This window comes from Bolinopsis microptera, chromosome 9 (assembly GCF_026151205.1).
Source record: "Bolinopsis microptera isolate Bmic1 chromosome 9, MBARI_Bmic_1.0, whole genome shotgun sequence".
Taxonomy (NCBI): domain Eukaryota; kingdom Metazoa; phylum Ctenophora; class Tentaculata; order Lobata; family Bolinopsidae; genus Bolinopsis; species Bolinopsis microptera.
Genome location: NC_087080.1, coordinates 5,096,238 through 5,112,867, shown reverse-complemented (window position 1 = coordinate 5,112,867; position 16,630 = coordinate 5,096,238). Strand labels below are relative to the sequence as shown.

Genomic DNA, 16,630 nt, shown 5'->3' with positions numbered 1-16,630 from the left:
ATTATGCTCAATCGAAAAGATAAATTGGAATATAATGTTAAAGTTTTTTATAAATTGGAAATCAAAAGTATTATGTTGATTTGATTCGGAAAACTTTCAGTTTGCACTCAAACTTGACATTGTAATTTGTAATTCAGAACAAAGAAAAGTTTGAAAAATTAGAAGAGCAAGATCAGAAGATCTCAGCAGTCTGCAGCGATAACCAGCACCTCTCCGAACAGGTGAGCATCCTTACACTGAGGATATTCTGTAGTTTTTACGTATTATAACAATTTAGCTGTCTTATTTTGTGGCTGACAGTGTTTCTTAAACATTTTAAAATTTAAAATGTTTAAGGTGTGTTATTAAAGACATACTTATTCAATTTGTCACAACATGATTTGGAGAAGCTTTATTCCCAAGATGTTATCAGTTTAATGGGTATATAGAGTATGTCACAGTGCAGTTTTGAGAGTTAAAACTGGTATTTTTGTTTGGTAGGTCTTGCATTTTATTTGAATCTTAGTATTTGGGCCTCTATATTAATATAGCCTTTTCACACTACTGAATAAGTGTCGCTTAATATTATTTAAACACCATTTATTATTAAAATGTTTGTTAATTTTTGTGTTAGACAGATGTATGATTTTGTGGACAATTTAATGACAGTTGAAGGTGACAGGTTACTTATTATATTATTATCTGATTATCTAATCATCTAATCATCTAATTATCTAAATTAATTCAGATAACTGAATTGACCTCTCCTCCAGGTTGAGAAGCAAGAGACACTTTTAAAACACATGGATAAGGAACTGCAGGAGCTACATGCGACTCATAAACAAGCAGTGGACGATCTCAATCTGATTGTAAGTGTTTTCCTCGATTAGTGTTGAGTACACACCCTCCCTCCCTACCAACGTCACGGACCATGGTGCATTATCATTTCCCCATTGTGGGGAAATTCCCGATAATGGGTTTTATTCTAATAGTTTCGTGCACTTAAGTACCCTATATTTAGATATTACGTGATACGTCATCATGATTCTCTTGCAGACGGATAAAAAGTCAATTTTGGAGAAAAAGATTGACGAGCTCAGTTCTAAGCTTGGAGAGGCTCTTACTTCAATAAAGAAGAAGGATGAGTCCATCATGGAGTTGCAAGGCAAAGCAAGGGACCTGAAGAAACTGGTGGTTAGTCACCAACATGAAGCAGATCTAAAACAGCAGCAACTCTCCGCAAAGGTTGGTACTTGGTAGATGTGGATTGTGGTATGAATTTCAAATAAAAACTCAGACTCGAAATGATGACGATGTATCTGTCTATTTTAAATTTTAATGTATGATATAGATTTTTTCAAATTGATTTGATTTGGATAAAAACTTGAAATATGAATATTTTATACCCTCACATTTCACAATGGGTCTTCCAACAAACACTTATTGTTTTTTCCCAGCTGAAGGCAATGGAAGGTAAGCACAAGTCAGCGGTGGGCGAATTAGCTGATCACTTGGAACAATGTAGAAGACTCCAGAAGGCGCTGGGAGAATCAGAGGAAAAGCGTGCAGTGGCTGAAAAGAGCGGGAAACTATCTGCAACGACACTTGATACAATCAGGTCAGTACGATGAATAATCTTGACATGATTTTCCCTCAAAACTGGATTAAAACGATCTGTTCATCAATACAAGGCCCCCTTTTTTTTTAAAGATTTCGTCTTATTTTATGATTCACTGCGAAATAATAGGTTGTTATGTACGTCAATTTCAGTTTTCTCTACTCCTATTTGTTATCGACCATTTTATTGCACATTTTCAATGGATTTACCCTCTTTGGTTCCAACTCTGAACTCCCAGAGGAATGACTTTGAATAAAAGAAAAGTTTCCAAAAATTGAGTTATTTTTTAATTTAGAATTAAGACCTAAAATAACTTGTCTATTCCCCAGATCTGAGATGGAGCTGTTAAAGACCAAACTAACTTCTGTGCTGGATGAACTGGAAGAAAAGAATAGTAGAATCACAACCCTCCATAACGAACTAAGCGTTGCTAATGACAAACACAGACGTGCCATCGTCGAGGTGATTAGCCATTATATTTCCGAATGTTTTATTTTCGTCAATTTTAAATCAAGGTTTTCTTAAATTTTTGATACTCTTTGTTATTTGGCGTGCTTTAATAGTTCGGTTGCACATATTCAAATGACGAGAAGTACACTCCATAAATGGAGTCATTCTATTTCCGAATATTTAATTTGCATTAACCATTTGGTTCCATATTAAATTCATAAACTTCGTACTTTCGCGTTCTGTAAACCTGCTTCCAGTTCCGATTAGTTAATCCCTTAGCCTTTGAGGTCGGTTAAATCATAAAAAGGCGCAAACTTATTATCATGACGTAGCTTTATCTATCTGGTTATCGTCTCGTTTAAACTGCATCTTGGAACTACCACTCTTAAAACGCCAGGACAAGTACTTGTAAATACTTAACTCTTCCCTTCATCACGCCTCTCTTTAACCCTTTATCAAACATTTTGTATTAAAGGTAACGGCGTGCGAGGAAGCGGTCGCTAAGATGAAGGCAGACATCCACGCGAAGAGTAAGATGCGCCAGGAAGAATTGTCAAGGTTACGGGAACAGCTGAGCTGCAGTGAGAAACAGCAGTGCCACACTGAAGAGCAGCTTACTGTCGAGAGGAACAAGATTCTTAAACTCCAGGTAAAGAAATTAAAGAAATTAAATTAAGTTACAAATTAAAAAAATGTTTGAAAAAACTCCAGGTGAGTGTATATATATATATATATATATAGGTTTTATCTGTTGGTGGGGTTTAATGGTTTAGGTCTGGGGTTTAAATTTACTGACCGGTTCAGTCACTAACCACCTGACCTCTCCAAGTATTTCAAAGTATGAAGTGTAAATAACGTCATGGTAAGAGCGACTGAAATATCGTCTGAATAATATCTCGCAGCTTCGAGAACTTTTAAGAGCTCAACGTATGACTAATTACAAGTCGACGGTCGTGATTATGTAACCCGCAAAAATAGAACATGCTTATTGCTTTACGAGATATACCATTACCATAATTACGTTATGAATTTTATGAGAATTTCTGAGTAATCTTCAATATAAAAGTTGACCCAGCATAATTTATGAGTCTATATTGTCGAATTACTAAGTGTATGAATCTTGGCTGGTCGTAGCACCAATTGTAGACTGTAGAGTTTATGTTTTCATAGTATTAATTATAGGACTCTTTGCTAATCGTATTCCTCAACCTAATGTTTCTGTAGTTTCGATAGTTTCGATAGTTTCGATAGTTTCGATAGTTTCGATAGTTTCGATAGTTTCGATAGTTTCGATAGTTTCGAGGTATCTTACCTATATTTTTCTATGATGAGTGAGACTTAGTCATTGAAGGTTGACCGTTACCAATAACGATCTACAACTATGTAATTAATGAATTATACATGCAAAATTACTACAGCATACAGATAAATACTAAATCAAGATAACTAAAAGATAAAGATTCCTACAATGTCATTATTCTAGTACGGCTAGATGGTTCCCCACCCAAACTAAGACTTCAAACAAACACATAACCAAATTCTTATAATGTATAACCACAATTCAACCACCCAGGATGCATTGGAGAGAAACCTTCACGAGTTGAAGGAGAAAGAGAAGACACTATCAAAACAGAATGAGATAGTTGAAGCTATAGAGCGAGCTAACGCGCATCTTAATGAGGAATGCATGCGGAATAAGGAGAAACTTGCTCAGAGTCAGGTACAGTTTTATTATTTTACTTAGATTTTTAAGTACAATGTTCAGATCTTTGAACAGGGCGGGCTCTATTTATTATTTTTGTTCTAGTCACAAATCACACAATCCTCCCACAGGACTGCCATACCCCAGAGGTAGGCAAAGCATCCATATGCTATCCTCTCGTGGGTCAACCAGGCCCAGCCTCTCTTTAAAAAAATTAAATTAAAAAATCACAAATCAAGTTGCACATTTATAATATTCCGAAGAAAAAACATGGCAAATATGTAATCAATGCTGATGAATATACCAGTAACCAGGTTAAGTCATTTTGACGAGATGTTGGTAATTTACCCTTGGGAATTCTTGACCAGCAGATTATTTGATTCATGATTGCATCACTATTCACCATTGTTGGAATTGTTAAGCGTTTTATAGACACCCACGTAGCTGCACTTCAGCTTGAAGTTTGATCTTACGGCAAGATTTATAGATATTTTTTGAAATAAATACCGCATTTTATTGAAGATTGAGTAGTCAATTATATGTATATAAAAAGCTAATAAACGCCATCATGATATTGACTGCATTTCAGTTTGGTTGCCCAATTGTTTGCTTGCTCAAGTATTGCTTGCTCAAGTATTGCTCAAGTATTGCTTGCTCAAGTATTGCTTGCTCAAGTATTATTATATCGAGTATCCTTCATAGTTCATATCCTATATCGTAATATTATAGAATTAGAGGAGAAATATGCTTGCTGAATTATTAAGTCTATTATCCGATTATCGCCTCCTTCTTTATACGACAAAGAGGTTCTAAAATAATATCGGTCGGCGGATGGGATAGTGATAAACAAAACTTTCTTTGTAAACATCAAACAGCTGTGTTTGTCCAGTGTCCACCCTAACGTCCCTTCCCGATGTTTGTATATCCTCCCCCCTTACAATCATTTCAGGGAATTATACCCCCGATTCCCGAATAGTCGTGAAGTGTGAACACTGGTAACAGATAATTTCCCGCAAGGGTTGCCAGCGTATTATCAGGACAGACTGTGGTCTGTGAGTCACCTCCGACTGGCTGGCGGGAAGTTTCAAAACAAATAAGAGTTGCGCACTATGTATTACACACACACATTGTATCAGCGCTCGTATCACATTACACATTTTTTTCATACAGAAACCGGAGAAAATGATTGTATTCTAACATTGTTGTCCATCCTACTCCTGATAAAGTGTAACTTGCTCAATCGTACTATCCTTATACAGGGTCGACTAAGCCACGCTGCAGAAGATGTGGGCTCCATGAAGGAGAACCTAAAAGGTGCACAACACAAGTATAAGCTAGCCGAGGAGGAGATTTCAACTATGAGACAAGCGCTTAGTGAGGCTAGAGATACCATATCCAGGTAACATATGGTTTCTTTCGTTCTTACGTTTGTATAATTGCTTAAAAGAAAACCTATTTGTCGATGACGGTTGATTGAAAATTCGGTTACGTAAAAGAGCTTTGGGCAATATCACATTTGGCCAATACAAGCTATAGATTCTCGTCAAACTCTGTAAAACTGAATAGGTTTCCTTAACACTCACAATTTATGTTCACTAAATATCTTCCGTTTTCTGACAAATGTGCTAAAAGACCATTTTTGAAACTCTGAATTCTTTACCCCAAATTTCTTTTCAGGGTTAGGAACTATCCCTGAAAACTATTATAAACCATTGGAACAAATCACGAGCCCCCAGAAACCCCCCTTTAGAACCTAAATTTGTCAAAAATATGTCATAAATGTTTGTTTCTAATATCACATATCATCTTCATCAAATGGGTTTTTGTGCATGAAATAGTCCATGCATAAAGCATCAGTGATTTCTAGCTTTATGGAAACCGTTTTTTTAATCAAACTACCCCGGTCCTGCATTTCAGTGTTAACTTTTACAAGCCATTCGGCGTGAAGTGGTTTTATCTTAGAAAACTTAACCTTTAACCTCGGACAATGTCCTTGGCAACACGATTTACCGTAATATCTAGAGGCTGGAACAAGTTTGCCATGTTGACGGGGACTAGTTCATGAACTATGTTGTTGAGTGCCATAATTTCGTTGACTTTTTTCCGCCAAGTGTCCCTTGAAAACATCATATACTAGTAAAGTTTTCTGTGCCTCCGGCAGACCAAAGAGAACCTTTCCATTGTTAACTTACGGCACAATAAAGTTCTCAAAGTTGTCATATTCTGGACAAAAAGTTCGAAATGGAATAATTTTTGAAAAAATTTCAACGGACTTTAACTTGGACGGACATTAATTGAACGTATATTTTTCTAGCGTCGGACTTGTGTATTATTCCGAACATATTAACGCTCGGTGGACGCATAACAAATATTTGGGGTACAAAACGCCCCCAGAGGGATAGCAAAAAGCTCTATGGGGCGGCAACAAAATGAGGCCTGATCATTTTTTAGGACATTAGAGAATTTGGACTGACCTCCTTGCTCGCATAGTTGATCATGATGGACCACCGTGAATTTTAAATTTATTACTGATCAATAATTGGCTTACTGTTTTCTAAGGATAAATTATGAGTTTGCTGTGCTCCTAAATTCAGTCAGTGATTGCTTACCTCCATTCCAATTTCCTATTTCATAACACGAAACTGATTGATCGGTCGATCAATCATTTTGTTCGTCATTACAACTAAGTTATGAACTAAATACCACTTCAGGATAACACGCGACAGTGAAAGCATGACGACTAAATCTAACGCGTGGATGCAAGCTAAAGCAGAGGATATAAGCAGCCTACAGGAGAAGTACCGAGAGGCTAACCGAGTCGCCAGTGCTCTGCGGAGTGAGAAGAGGTGTTTGGTGGAGGCCACGGACCTTCTTCAGAGCACCAACGCCCAACTTAAAGCTAATCTTGGTTAGTTTAATGTCTGATCTTGTAGATGCCAGTTGTTCTGTTGTTGGACAGTATATCTCCCTCTCCTTCCCCTCTTTTAGTGCTATTCTATGTGTAGTCGACATCTGCATAAGTTTCTCCATTTCCCGACATTATTTGCAAATCAAATAATGAATGTCTAGAATGTCAATGGTGTTCCACGAAGATATCAAATTATTTATTCTTTAGGCGGTCTGTAATCCTACCTTGTCAAGATTATTATATGAGGCCCCGGAGGCATATCTAAATTAGAAATAATGCGCGATATAATGCTGGGTTGGCAGTTGGTAGAATTATAATTACAATAAGGAAAATCTGATGAGATACAAGCGGCTATTTTTCTTGCGGGGTATAGTGGAGCATATTTCACTAATAATATTGTAATATCCAGATCAAATTTGATCAGATATGACTTTATGAGTATAAATGTCGTGGAAATGACGCATGCAGTAATTGTACTACTTATAGCCTATAGGTACAGGTCTTGAGATCAGAACAACTCTTAAACATGCGCTGTATTTGTATCACATAGACATATACCAATTCTGCTTCTTACGAAGCGTCTGGCGACCCTGTTGGTATTTTTCTGGCGACCTTCGTATTTTTATTTCATTTGCTGGATTTGAAGGCAGTCTCCTACTGTTAACTATAAGTATAAGCGTGGTTAATATAGAGTTATAGCATTACTCATACCCTGAAATGAAGGGACAGGAAGTCAAGCTGGCATTGTCAGTGGTGGGTGCGGATTCTTTAGAAGGATCCAACCGTTTATTTGTTCTTTGAGCTTCTAGGCTCGTCAAGAGTTAATTGAAGATCAAAACGTGTTTATTTTATTTAAGGCACTCTAAGTTGTGCGTGCATATTACCGTAAACTTAAAAAGGGTTTATTCAATGATGGATGGCTGGAATTCCACTTTGCAATATTCACGAACGGAAATATCTGCCACATTGAAGGTAGCTAAGGAAATAGCTTTATAGCCGTACCTTAAACGCACTTAACCCCCTTCAGCTTTGCTGACTGTTTTCATAACTTTTGAATGATGAACCCCTACAAAATCTTAAATCAAGTAATTCTCTCTCGTTAGAAGCGAACAAGTTTGAGATAGAACGATACAATCAGTTGCAAGTTAAATGCACGCAACAGGAAGGCTTCATAGATCAGCTGGAGAATAGACTAGCTAAACACGGCATGTCCAAATCTGATCAGGTGAGAGGTTTTATCGATTGTTACTTATCTACTGATTATCTACTGATTAACTACTGATTATCTACTGATTATCTACTGATTATCTACTGATTATCTACTGATTATCTACTCATTATCTACTCATTATCTACTCATTATCTACTCATTATCTACTCATTATCTACTCATTATCTACTCATTATCTACTAACAACATTGAAATATAAATAACAAGGTAAATTAAAATTGTTCCATATCATAATACAAATGTTTATCAGGAATCGTAATATGCTCATATTTAAGTATTTAGGCACACACCAATTTTGATAGATTTCAGTCCATAAATTGGTCAATATCAATATTAGATGAGAAAAGGATGTCCCATAAAATATTCCAGATTTTCTCAGAAAAGGGAATCAGTTTGGATTTACGTCCTTCTCTCTGAAATTATTTAGGCAAAACCGAACATCATTTTTTCCAGACTATTACGACGTTTCCCTACATTAATATGTCGCTCATATTGTACTTGTAGAGAATTTTCTACTGAAAATTTGGATACCAATATTGCCATATTTCGAAAAATATGACTTACTTCCTTTTCTGAGAAAACGGCAGCATAGATATCCCAGTTATCTGCTTATTCTCACGTCTGGTGATGCATGAGTATCTACTATCTAACCACTGTTTATTTTCTGCGGGGCTCCTTAAATCGATCGAATTTCGTCGTTTGACATTCGTTTTTCTGTTGAACTCCTTAGATCAATCGATTTGCATGATAGCCTAGGGGTGCGTTTAATAACTGTCAAAAACACCATTAGAGCGAGCGAGAGGGGTGCAGCATGAGTCCGTCATCAATTTTAGGATAAAATTGCAGAATTATCGAAATCAATCTATATAAGCATTTATGCGGCACCAAGCAGCAAAACCTTTCGACCGTTTTTGTAAATTATCAAATATCTGTCAAGAATCGACCTTTAACGTCATATATTATCGCCCACGCATTATAAAGCACATTTTTACCTCGCAAGTTTATTAATTTTCTCACATGACTTTATTTTCTTTAAAATTTAAGTTCAGAATGAATGTTTTTCAATTTGGTTTTGTTCTTGAAAGCAATCTCATCTCAAACCAGCCTCATCTTTGACTAAAACGTTCTTTAAAAGTCACTTCACTGGGTCATCTAGTTGTCATAAGTGTTGTCACCACTGTCATCAAATATTCATTACTTACTTTAACTCCAACTGACACTAAATATGTAGTATATGTCTGAGTCAGTATGTATTATGTAAGGTATTCAGAGCTGTATAATGATATTTTACAGTGATTAATATTACAGGACAGAGAAATAGCAAAACAAATGGGAGTTATTAGAGACCTGCACAACAGACTTCAATCCCACATGGACACTATGCAGGATCTCAACAGACAGGTATATTTAGTTATCATGTACAGGCACGTAGCCAGTATTTTTCTTTGTGGGGGGGGGGGGGGGCTCGGCGAGCGAAGCTAGCCGACGTGTCCAACCCAGCTGCGAAGCGAGCGACGCAAGCTCCGGCAGGGGTATGGGGGCGCAACCCCGGAAAATTTTTGAGAAATAGGATGTTTTAGACGACATTTGGCATGAAAGAAGTTTGTATGACAGCAATAAACTGGGACTGAAAAGAATCGAGTACTCACGTAAATTTGGTAACTTCTCAACAGCAATCTGCATTCTCCAATCAGAATTTACGACTTACTCAGGCCTCATCTTACCTGGGGACCTCAGGCTATCATGTTCATTAACATAGAATAGAGATTCGGCGGAATGACAGGCTGAGCGCGGCCCAGTAAGCCTCATCGTCTTAAGATTTCGACATTTCCTACGGTCTAGGGGACAAGGATGATTTAAGAAATAAGAATTTAGCGATTAAGAATAACCAGGTTTTGCATCATGTAGATCCCTTCTCTGGGCTTTCGTATTATATTTCGTATTATATTGGTCGGTCTCGAATTTGAATCAACTGACTATGAACTTATTTACCAAAATAAATGATGACCAAGCCTGGATACTAACGATAGTGAAATTAATCCGAAATTTTTGCTTACTGCTTACTTAATTTTGTATTGATCTAAGTTTCTAAACAATCATGATCCCAGCTGTCAACTCTGAATCAAGAGAACTACAGACTTAAGTCGACCCTTGAGAAGGAGTCACTGTTAAAGAGGTCACTGGAAGAAGAGTTGGACAAATTAAAAGAATACGCCGAGGTATGGGGAGATTTGTTATGTGTTGCTTTCGTTTTCGGATACGACGAATTTTTTAGCAAATTAACGAAATACCATCGTTTTTTAATTCATGCAGGATCATTTTTCTCCCAACAGAACTGAAGGACCTTATCATTATTAATTGATTAATAAAGTTAAATTAATTTAAGACATATTTCAAATTTGAGGACAATAAAAGTCTTCAACTTGTCTGACGTTTGTATAGATGTGTTCAGGCAGTACCTCTCCGAATCGGATCCGACCCAAGACAAGAGCAGAAAAACCGAGTTCAGAAGCGGAAAAAGTAGACAAAGACGAGTTCTGGATGGGCAGAGTTAGCGAAGTAAGTCTTTAAAATAAGCGTGTTCTGGCCCCATAACGGTATATGTATTCGTCGGTCAATTAAATTTAAACGGTCGACAAAAAATTGGGGTAAAAAGGCAAATAAGCAATACTATATTTGGTCAATTCCAGATACAGATTTTTCCTCCAACTCTGTGTAATATAACGTTTAGGGTTTCCATTTTATATATAGGGCAATTAATCACATAATCGAACTCCCCAGTTACAAGCAGACAGCGCTCATTGGGCAGAGAGAGTCCGGGACTTAACCTGTGAACTTAACGAACTAAAGAGAAACCGGAACAGGTCGCTAATTAAATAGTGGCTCACTTCCTTTCCCTGAACTGAAATCTCGAACCCTGAAGCGTAATATGTCTGAAGTCGTGAAATACAGTTGATTTTGGTGAGGAACCTGTCACTGCTAATCTCGCTAATGAACTACATAGTCCCTGTCTGCTAGTATGTATTACTATTTAATGTGACAGTGTTTTTACTGGCTGACTGCTGATCTGTCTCGGACACTTTGCTTACTCGCTTGAGAGTAAACTTTTAGGGCGTCGGACTACAAATGTTTGATGTTCTTGATTTATTTGATATTTACAGATTGATTTGCAGATTTGGGTAAGCTTCGGGTTATCACTGTATGATTTTAGTGTATTTTATTAAGTTATTAGATTGATTATATTTGTTCACTTGTATGTTTTATGCGTGAGCTGTGCTGAGGCTATTATGATATTTATTTTTGTACAGGTTTTCAGTTTTGTACGATATTCTGGTATCAGTTATGTTTTAATTTCTACTTGTTCATATTAGTTTCCGGCTCCGCCCACGGACAAAAGCTGAAATTGATTCTTTGACGTGTGGATATATGGTGATAACCATATGAGTAGATGTAACTAAATCTTTTTCAAGTACTTCAACATGTGATGATATTGCTTGATACTGATGGTTGATGATATTGCTTATCTTTCCGGGTAGAGTTCGATCAGTTCATTAATTTGGAAACGTTTAATACCCTCCGTCATAAAACGCGTCGTTTGAACCTTTTCTCAGCTTATTCTGTATCTGATCTCGCTTGATTCCGTGCTCCATGAAAAACGATCGAGGTTCCTTTTTATATGCCGTAATTTTGGGACTAACTCAGCAAAATTGACGTTGGTGACGTTTGAGTACGTCAAAAAATATACATTAATCAAGTTTACAATCGTTGTTTCACGTTGTGAGACGAGGGTGGCTACCCACTCTTGCTGTGGTTCTCCCGACAGCACGTGCGTAGCAGTTGTGCACGAAGAGACACGCCCGTCTTCCTGCACATGATTTTAAGCTTTTATATGATCTGGGATTTAGATAGCGATACGTGAATCGTAACGATGATGAGAATTGTTTATGTTTCATAAGTTGTACTACTACTTGTAACATATTATAAAAACAAATTTTTAATCTTATTCCTAATAAGAGAACAAAACAATTATTCGTTTTATTTATTTTTTTGGTTTTTTGTGGTTACGTAATATGTGATGGTGGGTTCAAAGTCTGCAAGGCGGTACGAATCAGTTGCTATTACGATTCAGGAACCCCTAAGGAGCCCGGTTCATAAACAGTTTTGTATCTTAATAACAATCATGTACAATTCAATCGCATACGTAATTAAATTAAATGGTTGCATGATTTCATTTTTTCATTCATTTTTCATTCATTTTTCATTCGTTTTTCATTCATTTTGTATTTAAATGATATCGGAACGAAAATATTTCGTGGTCATGTTAGACAGTCTTGCCTCCAAATTTGACATATTCGTGTTTGATCTTGCTGGGCTTAGATTTGAAGACGGAGAGCACAGAGAAACAAACTGCAAATGTTATTGAACTTGAAGGGTGAGGCAACAAATGGTTGTGCACTTCTATCGTTTAATATCGATTACATAATTGCATAATTGCACCATTGCCCTGATTTATCTTTGAATTTGTACGTCAATGCATTGAATTCTATTTCCATTCTTGAGTTTGAGAATTGTAGTTCTTGTTCTACTTGAAATGAATCGTAAAGTAGTTAATGATGGATAAGCTGTTCATTACTCTCAGCTTAACTAGTAATAGTATTTGTCAGCTCAGACACGCACAGAAATCAGATGTTTCGAAATGATCGATTTCAAGGAAGGTCAGTGACAAATCGGCCTTGAAATCATTTCGGATACGCAACTTGCATTTGCAGGTTGTACCAGGTACCTGATGGTTCGTGACTGGTCATCTTGCAGCTTTTCCGCAGCTTTTCTCTGAAAACGATTTCGCAAAAGAATTTAGATCACCAGTAAAATGTTTAGGGCGTCTGACTACAAATGTTTGATGTTCTTGATTTATTTGATATTTGGTTAAGCGTGCAGCTTTTCTGCAGCTATTCTTTGAAAACGATTTTCAGTGAATTTTAGATCACCCGTCAAATTTACAACACTCCTTGTATGTACAAATAACGTATGTATGTACAAATAACGTTTAGAGTTGTGCATATTTGCATTGTGTAATCTTGATTCAGTCCCACAATCTCAGTCACACACAAAAGGTCACAATGCTGCGTTCGCGTTGACAGTGTCTACTTGACCCGTTCAAATCACCCATATTGCCACCATAAAGACTAAAGAGCTTTATAGAGCAACAAGTCTATCTCTAATATCAATATCTTGAGAATATCACGAATTTCTTGTTTTGTTTATATCGGACTGGGCAAGTTATCTACATTTACGTGATATTGAAGTCTGGAAATTGTCATCAAAAGCCAAATATGATATTGAATTTTGAACTATAATTACATCATCGGCACTTTTCTTGCTATCAACTTGAAGTATGCTGTATAAGTATAACAATAAGCTTGGCTTGTCTGACAATTGAATCTGGTAGAGGAGGGTGCCAGGGTGGGTACCAGCAACACAATACCCTCGTACATTTAGTTAGTCCTCTAATGCCCTCGTAGTGGGACGCGGCACGAATTTACCCACAGACAACACACCAACACTGCCAACATGTTTTCAATTTCAACTGTTAGCTTCAGTAGTACTGAGTTCTGCTACTTACAGGGTCTGTATAGATTTCACAATAATTAGCTAATCTTCTAACTCATATGATCATGCCATTATATCTAATTCTATCTGGTTAGAACCTGGGATACTATGTGCTGGTAGTACTAGTGAGTAGTGGTACACTGGTACTCTAGTAGTAGTACATATAATAGCTATGAAGTATGAGTTATAATACGTGGCGGTGGAGGTTATCATTCTATCTACGGATCCATTTCCTGTAACGTCAGTGATGGTTTGACTATCTAATTAAGGTAGTGGTACTATACCAGATTGTAATACTATTGCAATATTAACCACATAATTTAAATTAATATTGTATATGCTGTCATGGTTAACCCTGCAATTCTAGCACTTCATAAACCCCTAAGATGAGAAGTACGTATCATACCTGATCAGAAGTACGTACTTGTACGGTTAAATTAAAAGTATATTTTGAAAAGTACGTGCAGTACGTACGTCTCATCTTAGATAAACCCTTGTTCTGCATATTGTAATCAACGGGCTGATCTACGTCAATATCGACTATCGACATTCTATTTTCCCCGCTCATTTAAAGAACGTCTTATAGTTATGTTGTCTTTTATGTGTACAAACTACAAGTGTGACTGAAATGGTTTTATACCGTTTGATTACACCACTTAGTTTTGATTTTACGTTACGATTATAGACCGCCATCATGTATTCCTAAAAAGGACTTCACCCTAACTTGTTAGCAGCTGAGAAAGCACCTTAGCACCCAATCACCGTACATGTGGCTGAAAGTGATACGTGATTAGACAACCCATCCTGCACCGCCCCGCTGCAGAATAACAGTATCGTTTACACACCGCAGTTAGACCATCTTTAGGCACAGAGTCCCGTATTCTTGTAATCTCAGTTTTACGTGGGAGGGAGTATAAGGTGAGGGTCAAGGGAGAGCTAGTAGGGGTCAAGCAAGTTGCACTTAACACTGTCTGCCTCCTCTCAAAGTCTATTTTACTGAAATTGTTTTGCAGAACTAACAAGCATTGCGATATTACTTAACTTTACTCTACTTTACTCTATTTAACTTTACCTCCCTTTATAAAGTTTTGTTGAACGAACTGGTGCGATTCCATTTCCACTTCATTTCTCCCAAATGTACACATTTCTTGGTAGCTTTTGTGCCATGCTTTCGAATGACAATTAAATTGATATTACGGCTGTTAACCTTCAAAGCTAATCTATAATTTTAATTGATCAGTTTTCACCCTCAAAGAATTATGTTGTTTGACCATATTTGATACTCTGATTCCAATTGTGTGGTTCCCAGTTTATGTTATTATTTTCTGTTTAGTCCGGGCTAAACTCTTGGTTAATCGTCCAGTCGGTTCCCAACTCTGAGAAAGATTAGTATATTAGTTTTACATCACTATCGTGTTTCATGTGTCATGAGTCATTCGTGAAACTTACCGTTTAATTTTATTTTCGGTTAATTTCTAATATAAATAGTTTTATACGATTAGCAGTCCCATTTTTAAAATCTCCTTTTAATCTATTAGTATTGAGAGTATTTTAAGAGATTTGGTTGGGGAGGCGGGTTATCGTTGTGAAGTACTGTACTACTCACGAAGTATTGTACACGATGTTTTCAACCCACGAGTCAGAGAGCAAGCTCAACTGACGGCTCCCAGATGGCGTATGCACATGTAGGTGAATCGGTCTGATCAAGTATAGTTGGTTGGGCTGTGATTGTATCGACCATGAGTACCAAGCAAGCAGATATTTGAATTGACTAGACTTCCACTGGTAAGCGATTCGGAAAATCATGGGCCGGCATAGTGCCGGGGCGGGTATGATCCGCCAACCTCCGAGTTACATGCCTGGTGCTCTACCAATTGAGCTACCGGCCCTATTCAGCTCAGGAATTTCTTGTACGCCTATCAGTAAGCATTTGAGAGTACGCAGACACTATGGCAGAATTGTGCTGATAAAGGATGCAGCTGTTCGTTCCCCCGCTCTCTCTCTCTCTCTCTCTCTCTCTCTCTCCCTCTCCCTCTCTCTATATAATCACGTGACCACAGCATCGCGTTAGGGTGCGTGCGGCGCGTTGCTAGGCGATCATCAACTGTGAGTTATGGTGTTTGCGCGTTGCCATTGATCCTTTTAATTACTTGTGCCACCATTGGCATTACCATAAAATGTCCCGACTAGTCAGCGGTCAGCTTTGTTTCAATAACATCACTCTATTTCTTTGCTTATTTTACTTGTACAGCTTTTAGCTCCATTATTTATTATGTTCGTCACGCGTTCTACCCAGCAATTAGGAACTTTACTGAAGGCTGTTGAACTTGAAATAAAGGATTTATGATTCGTCGCTGCCGATCCACGGTTCGGCTACAATTTGTCTGAACATTATGCTGTCTTTGTACGGATTCCTTTTACACCATTTACGTACAATGCAGCTTTCGCTGCTCCAGACGGCGCTTTAACTGTTATACTTTTATAACCATAGTTTTTAATGTTTTAATTGTAAACACCTTGGATTTGATACTACCAAACCTGTCTTTGACATCTTGTGTAGCTCAACTTGTGAACTTTAAACCTCATTAAGTACGTTGACAGACGTGTTGACTCGTGCAGTATTGCTATTCATATCTTTAAATACTAGTATTTTTAGAAAGCTTGACTTTAGCAGTAAAAGAAACAGTACAATAAAACCATATTTGTGCCCCGTAGATACTGTGGCACTGTGCAGCCATCAACTGAAATGTTATCACTTGACATTTACATTCGGCCCTTATCTTTAGCAGGGCACCCACGAGTGTTTTGCATTTTATACTATAGTCCTAGAACAGGCTAAATGTCGGACCTTCAACCTGGATACTGAAACAGTCTAATTACTGTCCGTCCACAATATTGAATATCCATTCACTGTCTGCATATTTGTTAATTATTTTGATATTATTTGAGTGGCACTCAGATAGAGTTGTGATTTTTAAACAGCCTAAATAAGATCTTCAATTTTGGAGTTAAAGAGCTTAAATGGATACTTAAAGTTGAAGCTTCACGGCCAGTAAGAAGTCTTCCAGCAGTTACTTAATTATTTTCTGTAGTATTCCAACCGCTTACCAATTTACCAAGTGGCCTTTATAA

General features: G+C 37.2%; 1 protein-coding gene across 1 annotated transcript in view; it reads left to right on the top strand.

Annotated features, from left to right (window-relative positions):
* LOC134821460 (centromere protein F-like) overlaps positions 1 to 11,214 on the top strand; it is an 81,697-nt gene extending 70,483 nt beyond the window's left edge. The window contains exons 73-86 of the mRNA XM_063832204.1: positions 138 to 221; positions 753 to 848; positions 1,036 to 1,224; positions 1,437 to 1,597; positions 1,927 to 2,059; positions 2,523 to 2,696; positions 3,621 to 3,767; positions 5,009 to 5,148; positions 6,461 to 6,657; positions 7,761 to 7,882; positions 9,197 to 9,289; positions 9,997 to 10,107; positions 10,331 to 10,447; positions 10,670 to 11,214. Coding sequence (XP_063688274.1) covers positions 138 to 221; positions 753 to 848; positions 1,036 to 1,224; positions 1,437 to 1,597; positions 1,927 to 2,059; positions 2,523 to 2,696; positions 3,621 to 3,767; positions 5,009 to 5,148; positions 6,461 to 6,657; positions 7,761 to 7,882; positions 9,197 to 9,289; positions 9,997 to 10,107; positions 10,331 to 10,447; positions 10,670 to 10,768 — 1,863 coding nt within the window. The 3' untranslated portion in view covers positions 10,769 to 11,214. The remainder of the gene's footprint in view (positions 1 to 137; positions 222 to 752; positions 849 to 1,035; positions 1,225 to 1,436; positions 1,598 to 1,926; positions 2,060 to 2,522; positions 2,697 to 3,620; positions 3,768 to 5,008; positions 5,149 to 6,460; positions 6,658 to 7,760; positions 7,883 to 9,196; positions 9,290 to 9,996; positions 10,108 to 10,330; positions 10,448 to 10,669) is intronic.
* Positions 11,215 to 16,630: the final 5,416 nt, after the last annotated feature.